At 37.8% G+C, this 20,663-nt stretch overlaps 6 protein-coding genes across 6 annotated transcripts; 2 read left to right on the top strand and 4 right to left on the bottom strand.

Moving 5' to 3' along the window:
• Positions 1–1,089: 1,089 nt before the first annotated feature.
• On the top strand, positions 1,090–2,318 carry LOC9316028 (zinc finger protein 8). The gene has a single exon (XM_002879915.2). The coding sequence runs from the start codon at positions 1,293–1,295 to the stop codon at positions 2,046–2,048; it is 756 nt and encodes a 251-aa protein (XP_002879961.1). The 5' UTR covers positions 1,090–1,292; the 3' UTR covers positions 2,049–2,318.
• On the bottom strand, positions 2,283–6,749 carry LOC9316029. Its single transcript, XM_002881764.2, has 8 exons — positions 6,524–6,749; positions 6,389–6,439; positions 5,767–5,818; positions 5,637–5,695; positions 5,474–5,519; positions 4,857–4,990; positions 3,637–3,706; positions 2,283–3,039 (listed from the first exon to the last, which is right to left on the bottom strand). The coding sequence occupies exons 1-7, from the start codon at positions 6,647–6,649 to the stop codon at positions 3,674–3,676; spliced, it is 501 nt and encodes a 166-aa protein (XP_002881810.2). The 5' UTR covers positions 6,650–6,749; the 3' UTR covers positions 2,283–3,039; positions 3,637–3,673.
• Positions 6,750–6,775: 26 nt separating this feature from the next.
• Positions 6,776–7,885, top strand: LOC9317877. Its single transcript, XM_002879916.2, has 2 exons — positions 6,776–7,478; positions 7,560–7,885. Exons 1-2 carry the CDS (start codon positions 6,887–6,889, stop codon positions 7,757–7,759), a joined length of 792 nt encoding a protein of 263 aa, XP_002879962.1. The 5' UTR covers positions 6,776–6,886; the 3' UTR covers positions 7,760–7,885.
• On the bottom strand, positions 7,858–12,989 carry LOC9316030. The gene is made up of 8 exons (XM_021029511.1): positions 12,564–12,989; positions 11,927–12,283; positions 11,594–11,853; positions 11,265–11,406; positions 10,748–11,116; positions 10,503–10,634; positions 10,277–10,405; positions 7,858–10,172 (listed from the first exon to the last, which is right to left on the bottom strand). Exons 1-8 carry the CDS (start codon positions 12,681–12,683, stop codon positions 7,977–7,979), a joined length of 3,705 nt encoding a protein of 1,234 aa, XP_020885170.1. The 5' UTR covers positions 12,684–12,989; the 3' UTR covers positions 7,858–7,976.
• A 1,011-nt stretch (positions 12,990–14,000) lies between these two features.
• Positions 14,001–16,721, bottom strand: LOC9317878 (probable protein kinase At2g41970). Its single transcript, XM_021029512.1, has 8 exons — positions 16,396–16,721; positions 16,103–16,279; positions 15,749–16,002; positions 15,195–15,321; positions 14,840–15,113; positions 14,626–14,758; positions 14,459–14,545; positions 14,001–14,260 (listed from the first exon to the last, which is right to left on the bottom strand). The coding sequence occupies exons 2-8, from the start codon at positions 16,197–16,199 to the stop codon at positions 14,135–14,137; spliced, it is 1,098 nt and encodes a 365-aa protein (XP_020885171.1). The 5' UTR covers positions 16,200–16,279; positions 16,396–16,721; the 3' UTR covers positions 14,001–14,134.
• A 268-nt stretch (positions 16,722–16,989) lies between these two features.
• LOC9317879 (putative E3 ubiquitin-protein ligase SINAT1) lies at positions 16,990–20,006 on the bottom strand. Its single transcript, XM_002881767.2, has 5 exons — positions 19,780–20,006; positions 18,893–19,161; positions 18,439–18,756; positions 17,928–18,314; positions 16,990–17,611 (listed from the first exon to the last, which is right to left on the bottom strand). Exons 3-5 carry the CDS (start codon positions 18,646–18,648, stop codon positions 17,291–17,293), a joined length of 918 nt encoding a protein of 305 aa, XP_002881813.1. The 5' UTR covers positions 18,649–18,756; positions 18,893–19,161; positions 19,780–20,006; the 3' UTR covers positions 16,990–17,290.
• Positions 20,007–20,663: the final 657 nt, after the last annotated feature.

Below are 20,663 nucleotides of genomic sequence, written 5' to 3' on the forward strand. Positions count from 1 at the left end.
GCTCTCTTTAATTAGGTCTTTCTATTTCTCTCTCTCTATTAGTAGTAAAATCCATGTACTTATACGTAGATATAATAACAAAATAGGTCCGTGATGTTAAAGAGTACACACCTAACTTCACCTTGCTAATGATCTCTTACCTACAAACTCTCACTCTTTTTAGTTCATGTCATTACTCACTGTGACCCCATTCATCTGCTTACGACCAATTTGGCAAGCTTTTTGTCTTAGTTTCAACATTTGCAGGAATCACTTTAAGAAACAACTAACTAAAAAGGAGATAACTTTGAAAAAGGAGGATTGATGAGATGGATATATGCAATGCACGTATATATATATATATACATATATGTATGTGTATGTGTGTGAGACTATGAGAGATTGGGTAGGGGAAGTGAATGTAGATTAGAGGTCTCCCTATATGTTGATTGATTTTATCCGGCTATTTTACCTACCGTGACACGGTACATATTAACCATCATAGATTCATAGTAAGCTACAATTTAAACACATTACTTTATGTACACAAAATAAAATTGTAATCATATATAGTACTATATATGTCTTTTTCCCCCTATTTACGTCTCGTATGCTAATTAGTGTATTATTTTTTTGTCAACCACAATTTTAGTTTTAGGTTTATATAAACATGAATAAAATAAATTTTAAAAAAGAAAAATCTAACTATACATATGATAATACATATTTACGTTCTAATTTCCTCTTACGTTGGAACATGAAGATCTTATATATATACGTGAAATTGCGTCCAATGACTAATGGTTAAACTTGAGTCTAAGAGTTAATTGTTATATCTTTTTTTTTTTTATTGTTAATTTGGCAGCAAATGTTTATTTGTTATATCTTTTTTATTAATGAAAATCTAAATATGGATCATAGACAAAGTTAAACATAAAATGTGTATGTTTATTAATTGTTGGAAAAAAGGTAAAAAAATAAAAAATAGCACACGTTTGAAATATAAAAAAAGAATTAGTATGAAATTTGGTTCGAGATCACCGGTTTTGACATTAAAAAAGCTAAAGTTGTAGAATTGATTTTTTGAAATATGCAAGTGAAATACGGATCAGGCTTAGCTATAGGTGGATAAACGTAAAATGACGCACGCGGCCATGCTGGTTAAAATAGCAATTATTTACCTTAAAAAAAGAATTTGGGGAACCTCTCTTTAAATTAATGCAAAACCTCATCTTTTGTCTTTCTGTCTCTGAAACAGTCAACCTCATTCGTCTCAAACTCACTCATCTTTCTCTCTCTCTGATCTCTCTTCCATGGACGAAACCAACGGACGAAGAGAAACTCACGATTTCATGAACGTCAACGTTGAATCCTTCTCTCAGCTTCCTTTCATCCGCCGTACTCCGCCCAAAGAAAAAGCCGCCATTATTCGTCTCTTCGGCCAAGAACTCGTCGGAGGTGACTCAGAGAACTTATCCGCGGAATCTTCTGATCAAACCACTACCAAGAACGATGAGAGCTCTGAGAATATCAAGGACAAAGACAAAGACAAAGATAATAACAACAGCAGGAGATTCGAATGTCACTACTGCTTCAGAAACTTCCCAACTTCTCAAGCCCTAGGTGGACACCAAAACGCTCACAAACGTGAACGTCAACACGCCAAACGAGGTTCCATGACATCATATCTTCACCATCATCATCAGCCTCATGACCCTCACCACGTCTACGGCTTCCTCAACAACCACCACCACCGTCACTATCCGTCGTGGACGACGGAAGCTAGATCATACTACGGTGGAGGGCCGGGACATCAAACGTCGTCGTACTACTCAAGGAGTACTCTTGCCCCTCCTTGTTCTAACCCGCCGACAATCAACGGAAGTCCCTTAGGTGTGTGGCGTGTACCGCCTTCCACGTCAACAAACGCTATTCAAGGCGTTTACTCATCTTCACCAGCTTCAGTGTTTAGGACGCATGAGCAAGAGACTAAGGAGCCTAATAACTGGCCGTACAGATTGATGAAACCCAATGTGCAAGATCATGTGAGTCTCGATCTTCATCTCTGACTTTTTATTTTTTTTATCTCTCAATATCATTTTAACTTGAGCTGTGATGAGAGACTCGTTGATCGCTGAAGCCAATTCTTTTGAGAGTGTTGAAGAGAAAAAAAAGAGAACCGGCTTGGGATGTAGATCTTGAACCTCTTTTGAGGTTTTCACAATCTGAGTTTATATTATTAATAAAGGGAATAATATTTTGATTAATTAGTAAAATATGTTCATCCATTTAATTTCCTCTCACGTGTGTGTGAAATGTGAATGATACAATTATTATCATTTTTTGTTTGTTTTCATCTGTTCACTTCTGAGTTCTTCTGTTATGGCTTCCTTCAAGACTCTTCTATAACTTTCAGAGAAAGAGGAACATTAATATAAGGGCCATAGAAGTCACACGTACTTTCTCTCTGTTGTTGCAGTCGAGAAATTGAAGTCAAAATTGTGTCTTAAGTCTTAACCATTAAAAACCCAGAAGCCTCTTTAGATACAAAATGCTTAGGGTCTCTGTCTAATTAAACGGTCTTTTACCGAATCAAGAGGCAACGAAGGATGGGTAAATGCAGATGTTGATGATGATTCGGTGACTGTGGGGATCACTGAAGACAATGGACAAGACAAAAGGGGAGAGAGAGAGAGAGAGAGAGTTGAGAAGTGAAAGTGGTCCATGATTACAAATGTAGAGTTAGCCACAGAGAGCTTTCACATCTTTCTCAACACACAGAACCTAAAGCTAAAGCCTTTCCTCAAAAGCTTTCTTCTTTAGTTTCTTTTCAAACCTTTTTTTGGGCAATTCAAAGAGAATCATCAACAACAACAAGCTGTATACCATATTTACTTGTCCATCTCTCTCTCTACCCATATACCATGATCAAAATATAATAATGGACTTCAAAAAAAAAAAAAAAAAAAAAAGAGTAGTTAGGAGCCGCGGCACATGACCATGTTTTTTTCTTATTGCCTCAAGAGAACAGACTTTGAATGAAGTCCATATGACCAAGGCCTACAAGAATCACAATCGTATATCTCAGAAGAAGCAATGATATCAATCCTCGTACCTAACATATGACCTTCAATGTATTACACTAATCATACATTAAAGACAACCATATATATTTAGCTACGACTTTTGCATAGACCAAGAAATTCAAATGCTTGACTTTTCCAGTTTTGGCAAGACTTCAATCACAGATATATGTAGCATTGCCTCACACTAGAAATATACTACAATAAGAACTCATGATGGTTACATATATATAACGCCTATTTGCTTTAGAATTACCAGCTGGGATACATTTTATATCAAAGCTAACCGATATATAAAAGTTAAACGACAGCTAATCTCACTCTATCAAGTCTACTAGAGTGATAATTCCAAAAGAACAACTTTGGATACTCTTGAGGTTATAGGGAATACTTCTCCTTCTCCTACTTATTTATGTCGTGAAATGTTGTAGCATGATTGCTAATGTGTAACTAATCAACTAACGCAAGGAGTGTACGTCTTATAATACTATCAATTATCCTAAAGATTTCAAACGAGTCTCAGCAGATTATTGTGATAACAGGTTGCAGAAAGTGACATTGGAACATTTCTGACCTTAAGTCTTTAGCCGTGGAACAGGACAGTCGCTGTCTTACGGGGAAGGACCAAACGGTGCAAACTCAGCCTGTCAATCAAAAGGAGGAGAGATAAGGTTTTCTAGACAAGTCATATGCAAACTATTGCAATAAGGATGTATATCACATCACATGGGAACAAAAAACCAAACGCAAAAAAGAAGAAGACATATGTGCCCTCCTGGAAACAGTTATTTGGATACAAACTGCAGAGGTTAAACCAGAGAGCACAGTACCTTTGAGAATTACGTGATGGTTTTATCAAATTATGGAAATTTAAGGATACTCAGTGAATGAATGCTGTCAAAGAGTTAACATCAAGAGCAGCTATAAAAGGACCCCACTAGTTAATGCAATGGAGAAGGAAGCATGTGATGAACAACATGATAAAAGAAGCACATAATAAAGACGTGTGAAGAGCATACACATTATATAACCTTAGGACCACTTTCTCTGCTCTCTTGTTTTTTTTTAGATACGTAAAAAGGACTAGTGGAATTTAAGGAACATCGGCCCACAACCCTAGGAAAGTTGCAACTTGAGGATGATAGTTCGAACAGTACACATCTCAAACCCCTTCAGAAATAAAACTCACTCAATCTCATTTACATAACACTGCAACCTGCCAAAATGGTCTCATTTTGGTGACCAAAGCTACATATACAAAGTTCCACCTACCTTATAGACCATGTGGTTCAATCCTTGGGACTCTGATTTTTTATACTACTAATTTACAACATCTAAGCTTGCTACCATTGCTACCATCACCCGGAATCTCAGACGATGTTGTCAGAATTCAGGACAAACATATCAAAAGTAATAACGAAAGTTGGATTCATATGTAAAGGTAGCCACTGAGAAAACATGGTTCATATAGTTCCATGACTGCTTGTAAAATGGATCAGGAGGATATTGTATAAACACTATAATATATTCAAGAATCAAATACCATGTCATTACCAATGAACAGGGAAAAGAAGCAGTTATGAAGACGGCAACAGAAACCAAAAACTGAAGATGGAGAGGAACTAAAAGACTTTATATTTGGTATAACTATGTTGAGGAATTAACATTATAGATGTGGTTCTCAAGAATGTGACTTGAAAAGGTAACCGAATAACCAAAGAGATCCTGAAATAAGCTGCCTCAGCTAGAGGAGTGGAATAGATTCTCGTTTATCTGTGCATGACTTCATTTTACCTCTTCTTTCTGCGTTCGAGAGAGATGAGCTTCTTCGATACGGCGGGTGAGCATAGAAATTCCATAATGTGAAGCACTTGAAGATGCATAATACGAGGTAACTGTCAGCTGAGCAAACTTTGGAAGTGCATAACCTACCAAATATTGTACACAAACAAAAGTTCAGGTGCTTTCTTGAACGAAAACAGACAGATGTATATACATATATACCGGGTACATAAAAAAAAAAGACTGCGCAAAGCTACTAACATACACACTACCACCTGGCATTTGAAATTTTTAAACAGATAAGAGGAAAACCAATCCTCTTGATGGGTAAATCATTAATGCAAGTAATTCACCTAAAGGTAAAAGTTGCAATTCTATACTGTGCAGCACATCTTGATTCGTATTCTAACCATACAATAGCGGAAAAATTATCACGGCTCGTAAACTTTCTTGCTTTAAAAAGCTACAACTACAAAAGGCGCTAACAGAACAACATAAGTTCAAAACACAACATGTGAAGGCCATTCACAAAAATTCAGGACAAAGCACAGACATTTAATCACTAATGCATATACACAATAGATATTTAGGCACAAGAGAAGCGAGTGAGACAAAGAAGATTATGCTACCTCCAAAAGCAGCCCCTACACCTGAATATACTAGCAGCAATGGAACCTATAAGGAAAAGTAATAAGTGAGAAGCAAAGAAAATTAATACAAGGTACTGTAAACAGACAAAGAGAAACAGGCAGAATTCCAGAACTACCAGACAGGGCAAGAGAAAATACATACCCCAACAAGAAAGGAGAGCCGCTTTGACCCGGGAAACCGATTTTGAAGATAGGGGATCCCTGAACACCCAGAGAGATGAGATCCACTGTAGAAATGATAAGTATTTGACGGCAAGAGAATCATGTGATACCTGTATTGAAAGCATGTACGGCACTAAGCAAGCCACCAATACCAGAACCAGCCTATAGCACAGGAGACACCTAGTTAGAAACAGAGTAGTACAGCTAAATGCACAACAAGATAACTCGATATCCATGCTAACGAAAAAGCCAAGACTCATGGTACTTTCAACCAAAGAATACTAAGTAAAAAGTCAATACACAATATTCTGAATCACAATTCTGTGAACGGAAGGATAATTGGAATATGATGCTCTGCACCCAACAGCCAACACAAAACATTTCCAATGATTAATAACTTAAACACAAAAGTAATCAAACATGGCAACAGACAAAATTAACAATCCAAAAGGCCATCTCCGAAGTCAATGCAAAAAAAGGTTAAACCTTTACATGAACAGCAGAGCAAACCAAAAATCACAACGCAATCGCCTAAAGCTAGAATGCAAATTCTCATTCACAACATAATTTCATCTGAATTCAGCTGATTACCCACAAACCAAGAGTCCAAAACAACAATCCGCGCATATATTTAAGAAGCAGGAAACAAGACAAACTTTCACTTAAACTAATCACATAATTGAAACGGAGACTGAAGTGAATTTCAAAAGAGATAGAAATGCTAAAACTGACCACTGCAGCAGCATCGTGCAAAACTGGAGTTATCGTCCACTCTCCTTTCTCCTGAGAAATTTATTCACAAGAACATGATTTTCAGACCCTTGTAACACAAAACCACAAAACACTGTAGAAACTTGGGCAACTCACAGAATTAGGGTTTAAGAGAGAAAGACAACGAGGACAGCGAGCAGAACCAAGACCAGGATTCATAGTCGGATCATAATCAAGATTCCCACGGCGAAGCTTCTCTTCGTATACTTGTCTCGTTCCCATCCTCAATCTATATCTCCGATCACCGTCTCTCTTCTCTTCCGAGTGTTATTCCACCGTTGCTACGCCATAACTGAAGCTTAGCCTTTAGTTACAACAACTAATAAACTAATGGGCCTTATGGGCTTTCTTATCTCGGCCCAAATAAAGACATTATTACATCATCGTCTTCCCGAATTCGAGATGCCCTACAAAATTCTCACTGCTATCTTCGATTAGTACAGAAGCTGCAGTTTATCAATGTACTCTCTTTCGTTTCCATCTTCATCTTTACCTTCTCTCGTTGCTTTTGATTCTTCGTGTCGTCTCTCTTTGCAACCTAAGAAGCTAAATCGTCTTCAAAGTCACTTCTTTTCTCCTCAACATCTCTCATTCTCTCAGTCTAATGTCTCTCGTTACAGAGCGTTTTGTGTTTCTTCAAGCTCTCCTCCAGAGGGAACAGTGTCAGTGTTCGATTTCCATGAGAAAGATTGGTCCTTTCTCGAATCTATGGAAATTGAATCCACTGAACATACCCAGAAGATCGAAAGGATCATAAAGGCTGGAGAAATATCGGAATCTTCGAGGGTTTTGGTTTCAATTAGCTCAGAGGCCTTCGTTGATCGTTTGGTGGAATCTTCACCTTCTCAGCTCTTGCTTATTGTCCATGACTCCCTTTTTACGTTAGCCTGTGTCAAAGAGAAGTACGACAAAGTCAAATGTTGGCAAGGAGAATTGATCTATGTCCCTGAGAAATGGTCTCCTTTAGACGCTGTGTTTCTCTACTTTCTTCCAGCTTTGCCTTTTGACCTCGACGACCTGTTCAAGACACTCTCTCAACGTTGTTCCTCAGGTACTTGATTCTCTATGTCTCAGGCTGACACTTGTTGGGGTCTTAGTTGCTAACACTTGTCCGGTCTAATGCTTGTAACAGGTGCAAGAGTAGTAATCAGTCACCCGCAAGGTAGACAAGGCTTGGAGCAGCAAAGGAAAGAGTTTTCAGATGTGGTCGTCTCTGATTTACCTGATGATTCCACATTGAGGAATGTTGCTAAGAAGCGTTCATTTGAGCTAACCCAGTTTGTTGATGAGCAAGGACTTTATCTAGCTGTTCTGAAATCCTTCAAACAATAGATTATGTCAAGAGAATATCATAGATCTTTTGTATGAGATTATATTTTTTCCCTGTTGTGTTGTGATGAAATATACACCCAACAATGGAGAATTATTCATTTTGAGTAAAACAAAACCTTTGAAATATGAAGAGATCTTTACATGAAATAAAACAACCAAAGGTATTTTACTGCGTTCTCCATGACGCCAAACAATCCAAGAAATTGTATAAAAGACTTTAGAAGATAGAAAACCTCAAACTGTTACTTGTCGCAAACAAGTTGTACTCTTCACCAACTGTGTTCTCTTTATCCTTCTTGCTATTGCCGGTTGGATCACCAAAAACATGATCTCCTGAGAACTGCAACGAGAAATCCCCCAAAATCCCATCTTTCGAACGAGCAGGATTCGATTTACTTCCTGTGGACAGAGCAACCGGGCCACCAAAGTGGAACAAGGAGAAGTTCTCATCACTATCATGTTGTAGACCTCCTCTCCTTGGAGTTTCCATTGGAGGCATTTCGTTTAACTTCCTCTCATTTGCTTCCTTCAGAAAACTGTGTTCCAATGGCTCAAGAGCTTGAGCTTGGTCAACAGTGTTCATTGTGGTGGTTTCAGCATACGGATGGAAAACTGGAACTGCCCCGGAATTGAAGAAAGGGGCTGCTGAATGGCTCAATGGGGTGCCGTACTGCACGCATAAAGGAGACTCTCCATTCAGACTGTATCCAAGAGGACCAGTGTATACATAATGGTTAGGATGAGGGAATTGCATTAATCCGTTGGCTGGAGCTGAAGACCAAGAGACTGGAGCTTGATGATAGTAACCCATTGTTGAAGGAGCCTGGAAGACTGGCAATGGTATACTCTGGTTAAGCATCTGGGGGAACATCATGTTTTGTGGCTGCGATAGGTAGGAACCAGTATTAACACCTGGTACCATATTTTCCATGTTTTGGCTAGGAACCATAAAAGGAGTTCCTGATAATTTACTTTCCCCGTTGTCAGCTGGAAGGTTAGACATATTCTTAATCCTTAAAACATCTCTTTCATCCATTCTCATCTCTGTCACTTTCTCTACCATCTTCTCGTGACAGTCGGGCATATCCACTAGATTCTCTCTTCCTTCAGATTGCTGACTGGAATCTTCGGAATCAGACAACGAGGAGGATTCAATGTTTCCGTTGTTTGAAGAAGCTGTATTGCTATCTCCTTCACTGGGACATGAAGAGCAATTGTCTGAACTGGAAGTTCTACTCATCATAGGATCTTTCGAGTACAGGTAATCATTCTTCAGTGTTATGTGAACTTCCATCTTGTCTACCTCGGTTGAATTATTAAGATTCCCATTACCCAACTTATCTGTAGCCTTGCATAGAGACAGTGTGCAAGCTGACTTCACAGTGGGACTTACATCTTCAATCTCTTCTGCCTTGTATGTTGAACATGTAAGTGATGATACGTCAGAGTTTGAGCTGTTTCGTGGATGCTTCAGCTCCACGGAGTCCAAGACCTTTCTCGCATTTACTGGATCCATCTTACAAGCGTTTCGACTGTTATTCATTTTACTTCTTATCTCTCGTCTATAGCCTGATTGATTATACCTATTGGCTCGGTTAAGCTTGGAGACATCCAGATCAGACTCTGATTTGGGTTCTCGCATGCCTCTGGTTGCAGATAGATTAGACTCTACATTTTCCCGGAAACCATTCATGGGTTTAAAACTGCAAGAATGGTGATCATACCTCTCCCCAGTCCTGTCGTCTGAACACTGAAACTCCTCATGAGACCTAATGCTATCTGGGCTACCACCAGTTTTCAAAGCTTTCACTCTCAAATTTTTTTCTGACCCATTGAAGTGTCGTGAAGGCATTTCTAATCTATCATTACAGTATCCTGCCTCAGCACTACTGACAGAAGAAGCATTCTCTGTAAATCTGCGTTTTTCTGACCATCTCAAAGCATGATCAGTCTGAACCTCTTTCCATAATCTTGCTGTCTGGTGAGCAGGTCTTGGATTTTCATGTGTAAAGCAGCCGTTTTCATCTTCATGATCTATAATCTCCCTATCAGTGCTATCACAAGAGTGGGTTTCAGCTCTAGGAGAAGCGTAACCATCCAAACACTCTTCATCTTGATCATCAGGAGAACCAGGTGAAGACAAATCTACATTTCCATTTTCAATTCCGGACTCCTCGCATCTTATGGTATTGTTATTTTCCTCATCAAGATTTGGAGAGCATTCTTCTTTCCTTGACATATTTGGCAGTATTGCTTCATCACTAAATTTTGGATTCTTCTGCTCTTTTTCTCGTTCTTTTTCCTTCAATCTCTCCTTTCTACGAAGTTTTTTCTCCCTTTCTTTAATTCGTTTCCTTTCTTTTCGCTCCTCTTCTTCACGCTTTTCTTTCTCTTCTTCCTCAAGAAGTTTGTTCTGCAAGTGTTGAGATGATGGAGTTGTTGGACAGATGAAAGCGTAAATGTCTTGTTAAATTGAGTAGATTGTCAAAAATAATCCAATCAAGATGGCGAACAAACCTGCTTCTCCAAGGTGACAATTTCCTTGCAGGCAATATGAACACGTTGCTCTAATAGTTTCGATGAAAGGCAGACAAATATACTGTGCGCATTTTGACGGGCTGTACCATCCCTAAATGCCTTTTCAACCTAAGATATTATTACGAATAGATAGAAATGAATACACCTAAATACAGCCCAAAATAACAATTAATGGAAGGTAAACTTAGAGGAATCTATTACTAACCTGCTCCTTGAAAATAACAGTTGCAGCATCTAGAAGAAACTCTCGAGCAAGTTCTGGACTCTTAGCATGCTTTTGTGGACGCAAGCACTCACCATCAAGCTCATTTCCATCTTTGTCTATCATGACTTCATCCTTATAAAGCATTGGAAATACAATAATAATATTTCAACAAGGAGATATCATATCTGCAAATTTGTAGATATCTGAAGGCTATCAGTCACAAAGCTTATAAATCCTCAATTTACCTCTTCTTCCTCAGCCTCTTCAGCATGCTCAAAAAACATTCGAATGCATTCCCCTCTTTTAATTGAAACAAAGCCATCCCCAACCACAAGCCTGGAGTGAACGCACTGTTGGCCTCTCAATGCATGGGCTTTGACAGATATTTCCGAGGAGCGGCCATTTTTTTTAAAAGCCCTAAGAGTAATGTAGCATTCGTGTAATCCACGAAGGTCTAGGCCATTGACTTGGGCACTCCGATCATTGCCTACGTATTTGAACTCGCGGATATCAGATTCTCCTTCTCCAGTTCCAATAGCCAACTCGAATTGATGATATCCAGCATTCTCTGTAAAATATTGACTCCAATCTGCTCGGACGGAATCAATGTCCACCTGAGAAATTGCAATTACACTTTTGATTCTACCTTGCAATATAAGCCTCTCAGGTATATTGATAAATTTACTTTTGAAAACCAGTGATACTGTCTTATAGAATATAGGAATCCACAGTAAGAAGAAAAGGTTAAGAAAGATAAAAGACCTCATACTGAAAGGCTGTATCGGCAACACAAAACCAGTCGGTACATCTTGGTTCTCTCTGCATTCGTTTAAGTTCCTTAAGTTCTTTAAACTCCCGAATAACATTTCTTCTGCAGTCTCTACAAAACTTCTTGCAGTCGAATCTGTAGTTTGAAAGGTCAACATGTTATTAAGGAAAGGAAAAAAAAGTCACAAGACAACGAAGAGAAGAGTAGGAGAACATAACAACTAAGTAATGCATGCAATGACTTGATAGGATCATCTCCAAATACTTTCTCAACTGAACTTATGACAGAAAATCCAAGAACAATTAATCAGCAACTAACAAACCTGTAAGTTAATCTTTCCACAAAATCCTCTTCTTTCATTCTCAAAAGTGACTGCCGACTTTGCTCTTCAAGTGCAGACCAAAAATCCACTAATGTATCACAAGAGAGCCTCGTGGTATGCAAAGCACATGTTTCTCTTGTTCCATGACCTTTACCAAAACCAGCAATCCCTTGACTAAGCCATACCCGACCTCCGCCACCACAAGCATCAGGATAAAGCAACTCACGTTCCCTCTCTCGAGCACGGGCACTTTCAAACACCTGCTAGAGCTAATGGATTATTAGCAAGGTAAACTGGACAGACCAAGTATAGGGAAACCTTAGATGAACTTACAGTTTGAAGGCCTTTGAAAGTTTTCGCATTCAGAAAGCAGTCAAGAAGTGTGAGACATCCGTCGCGTGTTGTGGTGAGACCTCCCCATCGATGAATAGCAGGGCTCTGGTACGCAACCGTACATTTCCTAGTGCCAACTGATTTACCGTTAATTTGATCTTTAGAGGCTCCTGATTTGTTGCAAGGAAATCTTTTTTCGTATGCGGCCCTCCCAGTAGAAACAATCTGCACGAAGCCTTCAAGCAGCAGGCCAAGGCATCTGGAACAGCACATGTTCTTACGAGCTTGCTCAAATAGAGCCTGCTTGTCAATCCTAAGAAGCTCCTGCCTAGCTTTCGGCGAGAGCTCACTCCAGAACTGTAGTAAATTTAACATCACGTCATTGAGCTAGCTCACGATGTATCCAAATTGTAAGAAAATACAATATGTAAACAGAAACTCAAAACCACGACTTAGGTTATATGATAAGCTAAAGATCCTAGATCAAAACCTTGTAGATTGAATCACAATGACAAAACCAAATCAGAATAACCTAAAACACTGATTAAGGCAACGATCAAATCTGATGAGCTCAATTGAACGTGGAAAATGAAGAGAATGGAATCTTAAAAATAAGAAAAAGGAAGAAGAGAAGAACCTCTTCCAACTGATCGTAGGTAACACCATCTTCGTCCTCAGACCAAAACCCAGAAGAAGAGTAATGCTCATTATTCATGTGTGTTAAACCCGGCATCGTTTTACACTTGTATTTGTTCATCCATAACCGTCTCTCACACACACGGGGGATAAATTACTCAGAGACGAGAAGCGACTCCTCCCGTCCGATTTGAATTCCGGCGAACAGCGAAATCACCCAAAAATCCAATCGGAGAAAATGTTCGATCGAGATCTATCGGTGTGAAGAAATGGATAACCCAATAACGGATGACGTCTATAGGAATCCTGAAATGAAGGAATCGAATCAAAACTGAGAATTGGGATTGGAATTGGAAAGAGACGCGAAACAGGGTTCGTCGGGGCGATGACGACGAGATTCGCAGCCAAGTATATATATTCAAGAGAGAAGAAGAAGAGAGAGAGAGAGACGCTGTGTATAAAAGAGGCGACGTGTTGTTAAAAAAAAAAAAAAACCTAATAAAATGTGCTTTACTGTTACAGTACGTGACTTTTTTTAACATTCTGGTAAAACTATCCATTTTTTTATTATTATCTTTAATGCCGAGCTGATTTTATATTTTTTTGTATAAAAAAGTCAAAGTGTCTTTTTTTTTTATGAACAATAAAGAAATCATTTTCTTTCAAAAATCTTTATATTTTGAATCGTGGTGGTGAATGTGGTTTACTGGTTTGTTTGGGACTTCAGCCTCATGTGTGAGTGTTGTCATTATGTTGTAATAATCCTCACTCTTCTTGTTTTTTAGTCATGATTTTGAGATATACAATATCAAAATTTTGATCAAATGAAGGATTGTGTGTTTCGAATTCAAAACTAGTTGGCAATAAATTCATTGGTTTATGTTCTTATAGTGTTGGTCTTTTCACATTTTAAATTTAAGACTTATATGTAAGTGATTATTAAGTTTTTTTTTGTTTGATACTTATTTTCGGTAAGAGTAACAAAATAAAGTATTGATTGAAATTGGATATGCAAATGATAGAAAGAACTTCCAATTTTGGTAACTGAATATGAAAATAAAGATGAGCCCCCAAAATATTGAAATGTGTACGATTGGTAAACAAATAAGAAAGATGGGAATCAAATAAATCAATAAAGAAAGATTGCCTCCAAGTTATGGCAATTGTCTTATAATGGATATATATTGGGAATCAAATAAACATCTTCTAAGAAATTGGTGGTATACAATCTACATAAATCTCTAAATCTTTTATTGACAAGAGTGAATTTTGAACTTCTTTAATGGATACGATATACTTTCTTTAATTTAAATCTCACAACTAATTTGCTATATATTTCTTGCATTGACTCCTCAGAATAGTGAGAGTTTTGATTTAAAGTTCGATTTAAGGCTTAGATAGATACAACCAAAAACGAAAAGGGTTTTAAACCAATGACAAATATAAATTACATTCGATTAAATAACAACATCTTATAACCAATAATCATAGTTCTTGGAACAGAAAAGAGAGAAAAATAGCCATAATAACAACAACAAGGAACAAAAACAAGAGAAATGGTAAATTGTTTATTTAGGACGTAGACTCAGGACCGGTCGGTTTAGAGTTAAGAAGAGGCTGAAGTGCCTTGACAACGATGGTCATGTTTGGTCGGAAATCTGCCTCATACTGAACACACAAGGCCGCCACGGCTGCCAACTGTCCGACCACACACAAAGAACAGTCAAGATTACAAAACTAAACAAATGATCATATCTCCCTAGTTTTCAAAATATAATGTCTATATGCATCTTTTTTTTTGTTGCTAAATGTCTTTAATGCATCTAATATCAAATAAACCAGGAAAAGAAAATGAAGATATCGTTTGATATTTGAAAAAGAAAATGTAGAACGGACCTTGGCGACTGCTTTGGGAGGAAAGTCGTTGTTAAGCTTAGGATCTATGCATTGTTTCACTTTGTCTTCACTTAGTCTCGGTGTTGCCTGTAACAACAAGACAAAAGTTAAAAGGGGCTAATAATGATGACATATATGAACATGTTTACTTAAATTTGTGTACGTACCCAAGTAACAAGACTTTGTTGGCCTTTAGGCATGGTATGATCTACGGGTTTTCTTCCTGTCAAGAGCTCCAATAGCACAACACCGAAACTATACACATCACTCTTCTGCGTTATCTGTCCTGTCATTGCATACCTAAGACAACAACACTCCTGCGGTATCAAGAACAATCCGATTGTTTTATACAAATGAATTAATGGGTTTATGGTACAGTACTCTGGAGCGTGGTAGCCGAATGTTCCCAAAACACGAGTAGAGTGAAGCCTAGCCGCGGTATCGGAGGAAGCATTGGTCAAGTTGAAATCAGCCATCTTGGCCACGAAGTCATCAAACAACAAGACATTGCTCGACCTCACGTCCCTGTGGACTATTGGTGGCTGGACCTTCTCGTGAAGGAACTCAAGCCCTTTGGCTGCTCCATATGCAATCTTTACCCTTTGGTTCCAGTTCAGCACAGGTCCTGGCTCAGCCCCTTGCACTCCCTTTCTCCCTATAGGATTTGGTTGGTCCATATATGTCATATACCACATTACTAAAATATTAGTAGTAATTAAGAGTTGAATTTACGTACCGTGTAATACATCGTGTAAAGAACCTTTGGTTGCAAACTGGTAGATGAGAATGCGGTTATTTGCCTCCAAGCAGTACCCCAGCAACTCCACAAAATGGTCGTGTTTGAGCCGCGATACCACCGATAACTTGCCATTGGTAATTGAAAATTAGATTAGAAAATACCATTAGTTTGATCTAACCATCAATGAAAGGTAGAAGCTTGATCAATCTTTTAGAAAATGGAAAGCAGAATATATAGAAGCTTGATCAAATTTTAGCTGTGTGGGAAAAAAAAAAAAACAGAAGATTGATAGATATTTGGTGTATTGGCAGTGAAAAACAGAGAATCTTGATGAGAGCATTGATCGATTTTAGTCTGTCGGCAGCGAAAAAGAATCGATTTTAGCCTATTGAAAGCAAAAAAAAAAAGAGAGAATCTTGATCGATTTTGAACCTATTGGCATCAGAATAATAGAAGCTTTTACAATATTAGACTAGTGGGAGCGAAAAAGGATTGAAGATTGATCCGGGGAATAAGCAGAATTGAACAGTTTTTGTAACATAAATGTGTACCTGTGAGGTGAAATCTGAGTCAGGTTCTTCAGAAGAGCTAGCATCAAGTTTCTTGATAGCAACAGCTTCTCCCTTAAACTTGCCGCAGAAGACACGTCCATAAGAACCTTCACCGATCAGTGCCTTGTTTCCGAAGTTACCGGCCATTCTGTTCAACTCATCCAATGCAACAGAAGGGATCTCTATGGGCAAAACCTTTGCAGGAGCTCCTGATCTCGGTGCGTTCGGATTCCTCGGTTCCCCTCTATTCCCACCTATCCATACACACACGCAGAAACGCAAAATGCAAACGCTCGTTGTGAAACTCAGAACATAAATGTACAAGCAACGGTTGAGGAAGATTAGGGAATTTACCGCCAAAATTGGGATTTCCGGCCTTGTTAGGAGGGGCTGCATACTGGTTTGCGGGCGGACCGGCGGGTTCCTCATCCGCACCACCGCAACAGAACATATCTTCAGATCTTTTGCCAACACGGGTTTTGTCTTATTTATGTCTTTTCGATTCTGTTTCTATCGATCTCTGTTTTTTATCTGTTAAAAACTTTTGAATATTATGATCCATTGTTTATGAACCTAAATTCGTTGGAGAGAAAAATGGATTTTTGAAACAACAATTGGTAATCTAGGATCGAAGAAATGATTATTACCTCGGTAATGCCATAGAATCAACCCAAGAAAATGATGATGATGATGATGATGATGATGAGAGTGAAAATACTTCAGAAAACCACAAAGGAAGGATCTGTTTCTGAAAACTTTGAATAATGTCGGGAAAAATATCAACGAGCCTGAAAAAATTTAGAAATCTGGAAAAGAAAGTTTGAGGAAAAAAGAAATTAATTTTCTTATTTGGGTTTTCTCAGAATTATTGTAAGTCTCTCTGTTTCTCTGCTCCGCGATAAAGTCGGATGACAAAAAACACATTCGCTTATAATTTTGTTATTTTAATATAACCAACGTAGGAAATGTTAACTTGTCTCCACGTCTTGCACGTCCTCTCCTAACCATACTTCTAATTTATCTTTGTAATCATATTCATATTTCTAAATTCTGTCCCATCATTTGGTTGAATTTATAATTTATCAGTTTGGTACGTAGAAAAATTAGATTGACAATTGGAAATCATTGTTCAGGATAATGCATGATGAATCATTCTGTGTGTATATGTTCACATATATACGTATCCTTTCTTAGATATGAATCTGAACGTATGAAAAAAAAGAAACCATGTGATGGAAGAATAGAACAAAAAAGATGGTCTTTATTTTTTCCAACAAAACCAAGGTTACAAGACACAGATTGTAATATTGCAAACCACAAAATATTTCAACCGATCATGGGATAATTTTTATCTCATAGTTACTGAAAAAAAGAAAGTTGAAGAAAAAATTTCGAATTTTCAACTCCTTCCATATGATCAGGAAGCTCTCTCAAGGCTGTTATGTACATCATCCGTTTAGATTCAATCAACTCTTACTTTTCTTTCTTCTCTTCTTATTTCCCATTTTGCTTTGGCATCATGAATCATCATCATTCATTAGCTTATTCTTCTTTCCAAATCCGTCCAGTGACTCGCAACTTGAGCTCTTCTTTGTCACTGCCAGAGAAGTACAAAGCCAAGTTTCTAGGGATTATGAGTCCATCTTGACTATCTCGGACTTTCCTGTGACTGTCTCTGATGCTCCTGGGAATCCCTTGCCATGTCAGTTTGCGGCTGTGAGCTCCAACTTCCAAGCTATAACTGAACTTCTTAGCCTCGTTCTCGTCTCCCATGAACCGTAGAAACGCCATGTACACTGGTGCCATCCCGAGCTGAAACGCCTCAAAGTGTAAGCAGAACTGTCTTCCGAAACAGTTGAAGACCTAAACAGCATCAGACGAAAATAAGATTCAATTCAAGTAGTGAAATTGCAAGTTCCTTTTCTTACATATGGAAAAAAATGCCTCACAGAAAATCAACAGTCCGATACAAATTCAGGGTTCAATGTTCAATTCAATTCAGGGCTCAAGTGTTTTATAACAAAATAATGAAGACCTATGAAGTATCAAAAATGGATGTGATATGGACGATGAATTCCAAAAACATGATGAGATATGACTTTTGAGTGAAAGGGTAACACCAAATACATATTAACAATGACTACATGGCTATAAGGGAATGCATAACTATCAGAATTACCGTAAGCATCCATGTAGCATTCTCGACCTCGTGCGGATTTGACTTCACATAACGGTGGTTGAAAGTGCATCCATCATGCATGTCAACTTTATGATCATCTTTGAGATGGTCAACAAGCGTTGGAATATCACCCGTCACTGAACACTCAGAACCAGCGTAAGGACAGTTGTAGGATCGAAACCTGCAATGCTGCTCATGCTTGAGCTTGCTGTAATACGGAAAAATGTCATGACACCCTAAATTTTGGTACCGGCATGGAACTTCCAATGATTCTGCAACCTTCTCAAGAGCCAAGCATCTTATGTTACCAAGCTCATAGCGGCATGTAGGGCATGTGTTCTGCACTCTCAGTTTGCAGCTTGAACACAATGTGTGGCCGTTCGGGCACTATGGGAAATTAATAAACAGAGATGTCAACATTAAATGAACGAAGAACAAAACTGAAGAATGAACCATATTTTACAGATCAAGATATATGTAAGTGACTACCGAAGAAAGAAAAGTGACAAACCTGATGAATTGGAGGATACATTAGATTTGTACAAACCAGACATTCGAGGAGCTCATAAACACCATTGCTCGAATGGAATTTTCCAATGGGGCCACTACCTGACTTTGTTGGTTTGCTATTAGTCTCAACCCTTGACATCTTAACCTCATAATCTAAGCCTGTCGAGTTAGATTCTAAAGCTTCTTTCAACGCACTGCCACCAGGAGCCATGGAGAGTCCAAACCTACCCAAAACTTGTTTTATTTCTAATAGCAATTAAGTAAAAATCCCTTGTCCTCTCTTGTTGCAAATGATTTACTCCTTTGGATCTTCGTTCTTCTGCAAGAAAAAATTAATGATGGCCCAATGTAAGCATATATACATCACCGAGGAAAATTGAAGGAAATGTTATCATAAGCAAGCAGGTAACATGTTAGTTAAAAAATTGGAGCAAAGTAGGTTAGTAGGTAGGTACCTGGTGCACTTGATCAAGTTCTTTTCTTTATTTCCGGAAAAAAGGGTTCAACAATCTCTTAGCAGTACACCATACTGCAAACCCAGTCTTATACGGTCGCGGTCCAAGCATATAAAACGTAGCAGCGACTACGTTTGGAAAGAAGGATAGCCTTGTGAACTATTGTGACTAAGTTCATTCCCAATCAACTGAAATTTGCCAACACATCTCTCTTTCCGCGATCCTGTTTCGTCTCAGGTTCCTCGATTCTTCACAATCCTTTTGAAATGCTAGCGGAATAAAAGTAACAAGTTAGGCTTTAGTTATATTTTGCTTATTAGAAAACTCAAAGAGAAAAAGTTAATCTATGAACAATGCTAAAAGCATACAAGTTCCAATATTTAAACTGTTATAGTATAACAATCACAGGCTAATCAAACATAAAAACTAGAGCTATCAAATGAAATAATGTGTTTTATAATTTTGCAGGACATACTTTTCAATCTCACTATACAAAAGAGAAAGTGATTCAAAATGAAAACACAACAAGTAGAACATAAATCAGAACGAGTATTGTTGACCTGTATAACACAGATAAGTTCAAACTATGGAGATTTTCAAAAACTTGTACCCACAAAATTATTCAAAATCTCCTCATCAGTGACAAAAGTAAATTTCCCATTACATGAAATAATAGTTTACGAATCCATAAACTAAGCAATTCAAAGACAATTGACAAGAGGAACATTAACTCATCCCAAAAAAGACTAGCCAGATTCGTCACAATAAGCACCCTCGAACGAAAAATAAAACACAGAACCAAAAACCTAGTTCTCAATTCCTTAGTTCGTGATATTCCCAGAGAATAAAAACCCCAATTTTTGAATGATAAAGAGAGAAAATTTTACCCCGGAAGAAATTTGCAGGCGGTGGCGTTCGAGTTATGGAGGTTTTGCTTCAGATTCACATGAGGGCGAAGAATCAACGAACAAGAAATCGGTGAAAGAAAGAAACTTGAATTAGGAAGATGAAGAAACCAATTAAGACGGCAGGAGAGGGAGGAGATTAGTTGTGCCGTGTCTTGTTGTTGGTATCGATGAGAGAAAGGCCATTAATGGTTTTGCTCTGTTTTTATTACAGCTTTTCAATTTGAAATTCACCCGATTTTGTTGTTTTTTACTTTTTGGTCCCTTTTTTCCTAAATTGACCAATCTTGTCCAAAACTATTCTTTAGGGGTCAATTCATCAAAATAAATGTAGGTGTGGGCTGACCAACAAAACAACGAAAAAAGGTGTCCTCGTCTCACAAGTTTTCAAATGTGTTTGTTAAAAATTTTCTCTGTTTCATTATTGTCGATCAATTCGAATTTTCCAAAAAAAAGTCTTCATTTTTTGATTGATTACAGGGTGAAATTGAATTAAAAGTGCATTATACGATTTAAATATATCTCTTTATTCGAATGTTGATAACTCAACATTTTTAAAAAAATTTGGATACTATAGTATAACAGCCAAACTATCAACACCTTTTATAAGCACCACTTTATAGTTATACAAAACAAATCATGTATACTTATTACATACCTTATAGATAATGTGAAAAGTTCATCAATTAATCAAACCTCTCTCCATCTTATTCTCAACTCTCAAGATATAATAATCCACACAAATTATATATGTCAAGCTTACTTATTAGTATATATCAAATGATTTGATTCTCTTTCAGACTATTATGCCTCGGCAAGCAGCAAATATGCTTACTTGGATCCAGTTGCCACCTTCCGAATGACAT

Source organism: Arabidopsis lyrata, assembly GCF_000004255.2.
Source record: "Arabidopsis lyrata subsp. lyrata unplaced genomic scaffold ARALYscaffold_4, whole genome shotgun sequence".
NCBI classification, from domain to species: domain Eukaryota; kingdom Viridiplantae; phylum Streptophyta; class Magnoliopsida; order Brassicales; family Brassicaceae; genus Arabidopsis; species Arabidopsis lyrata.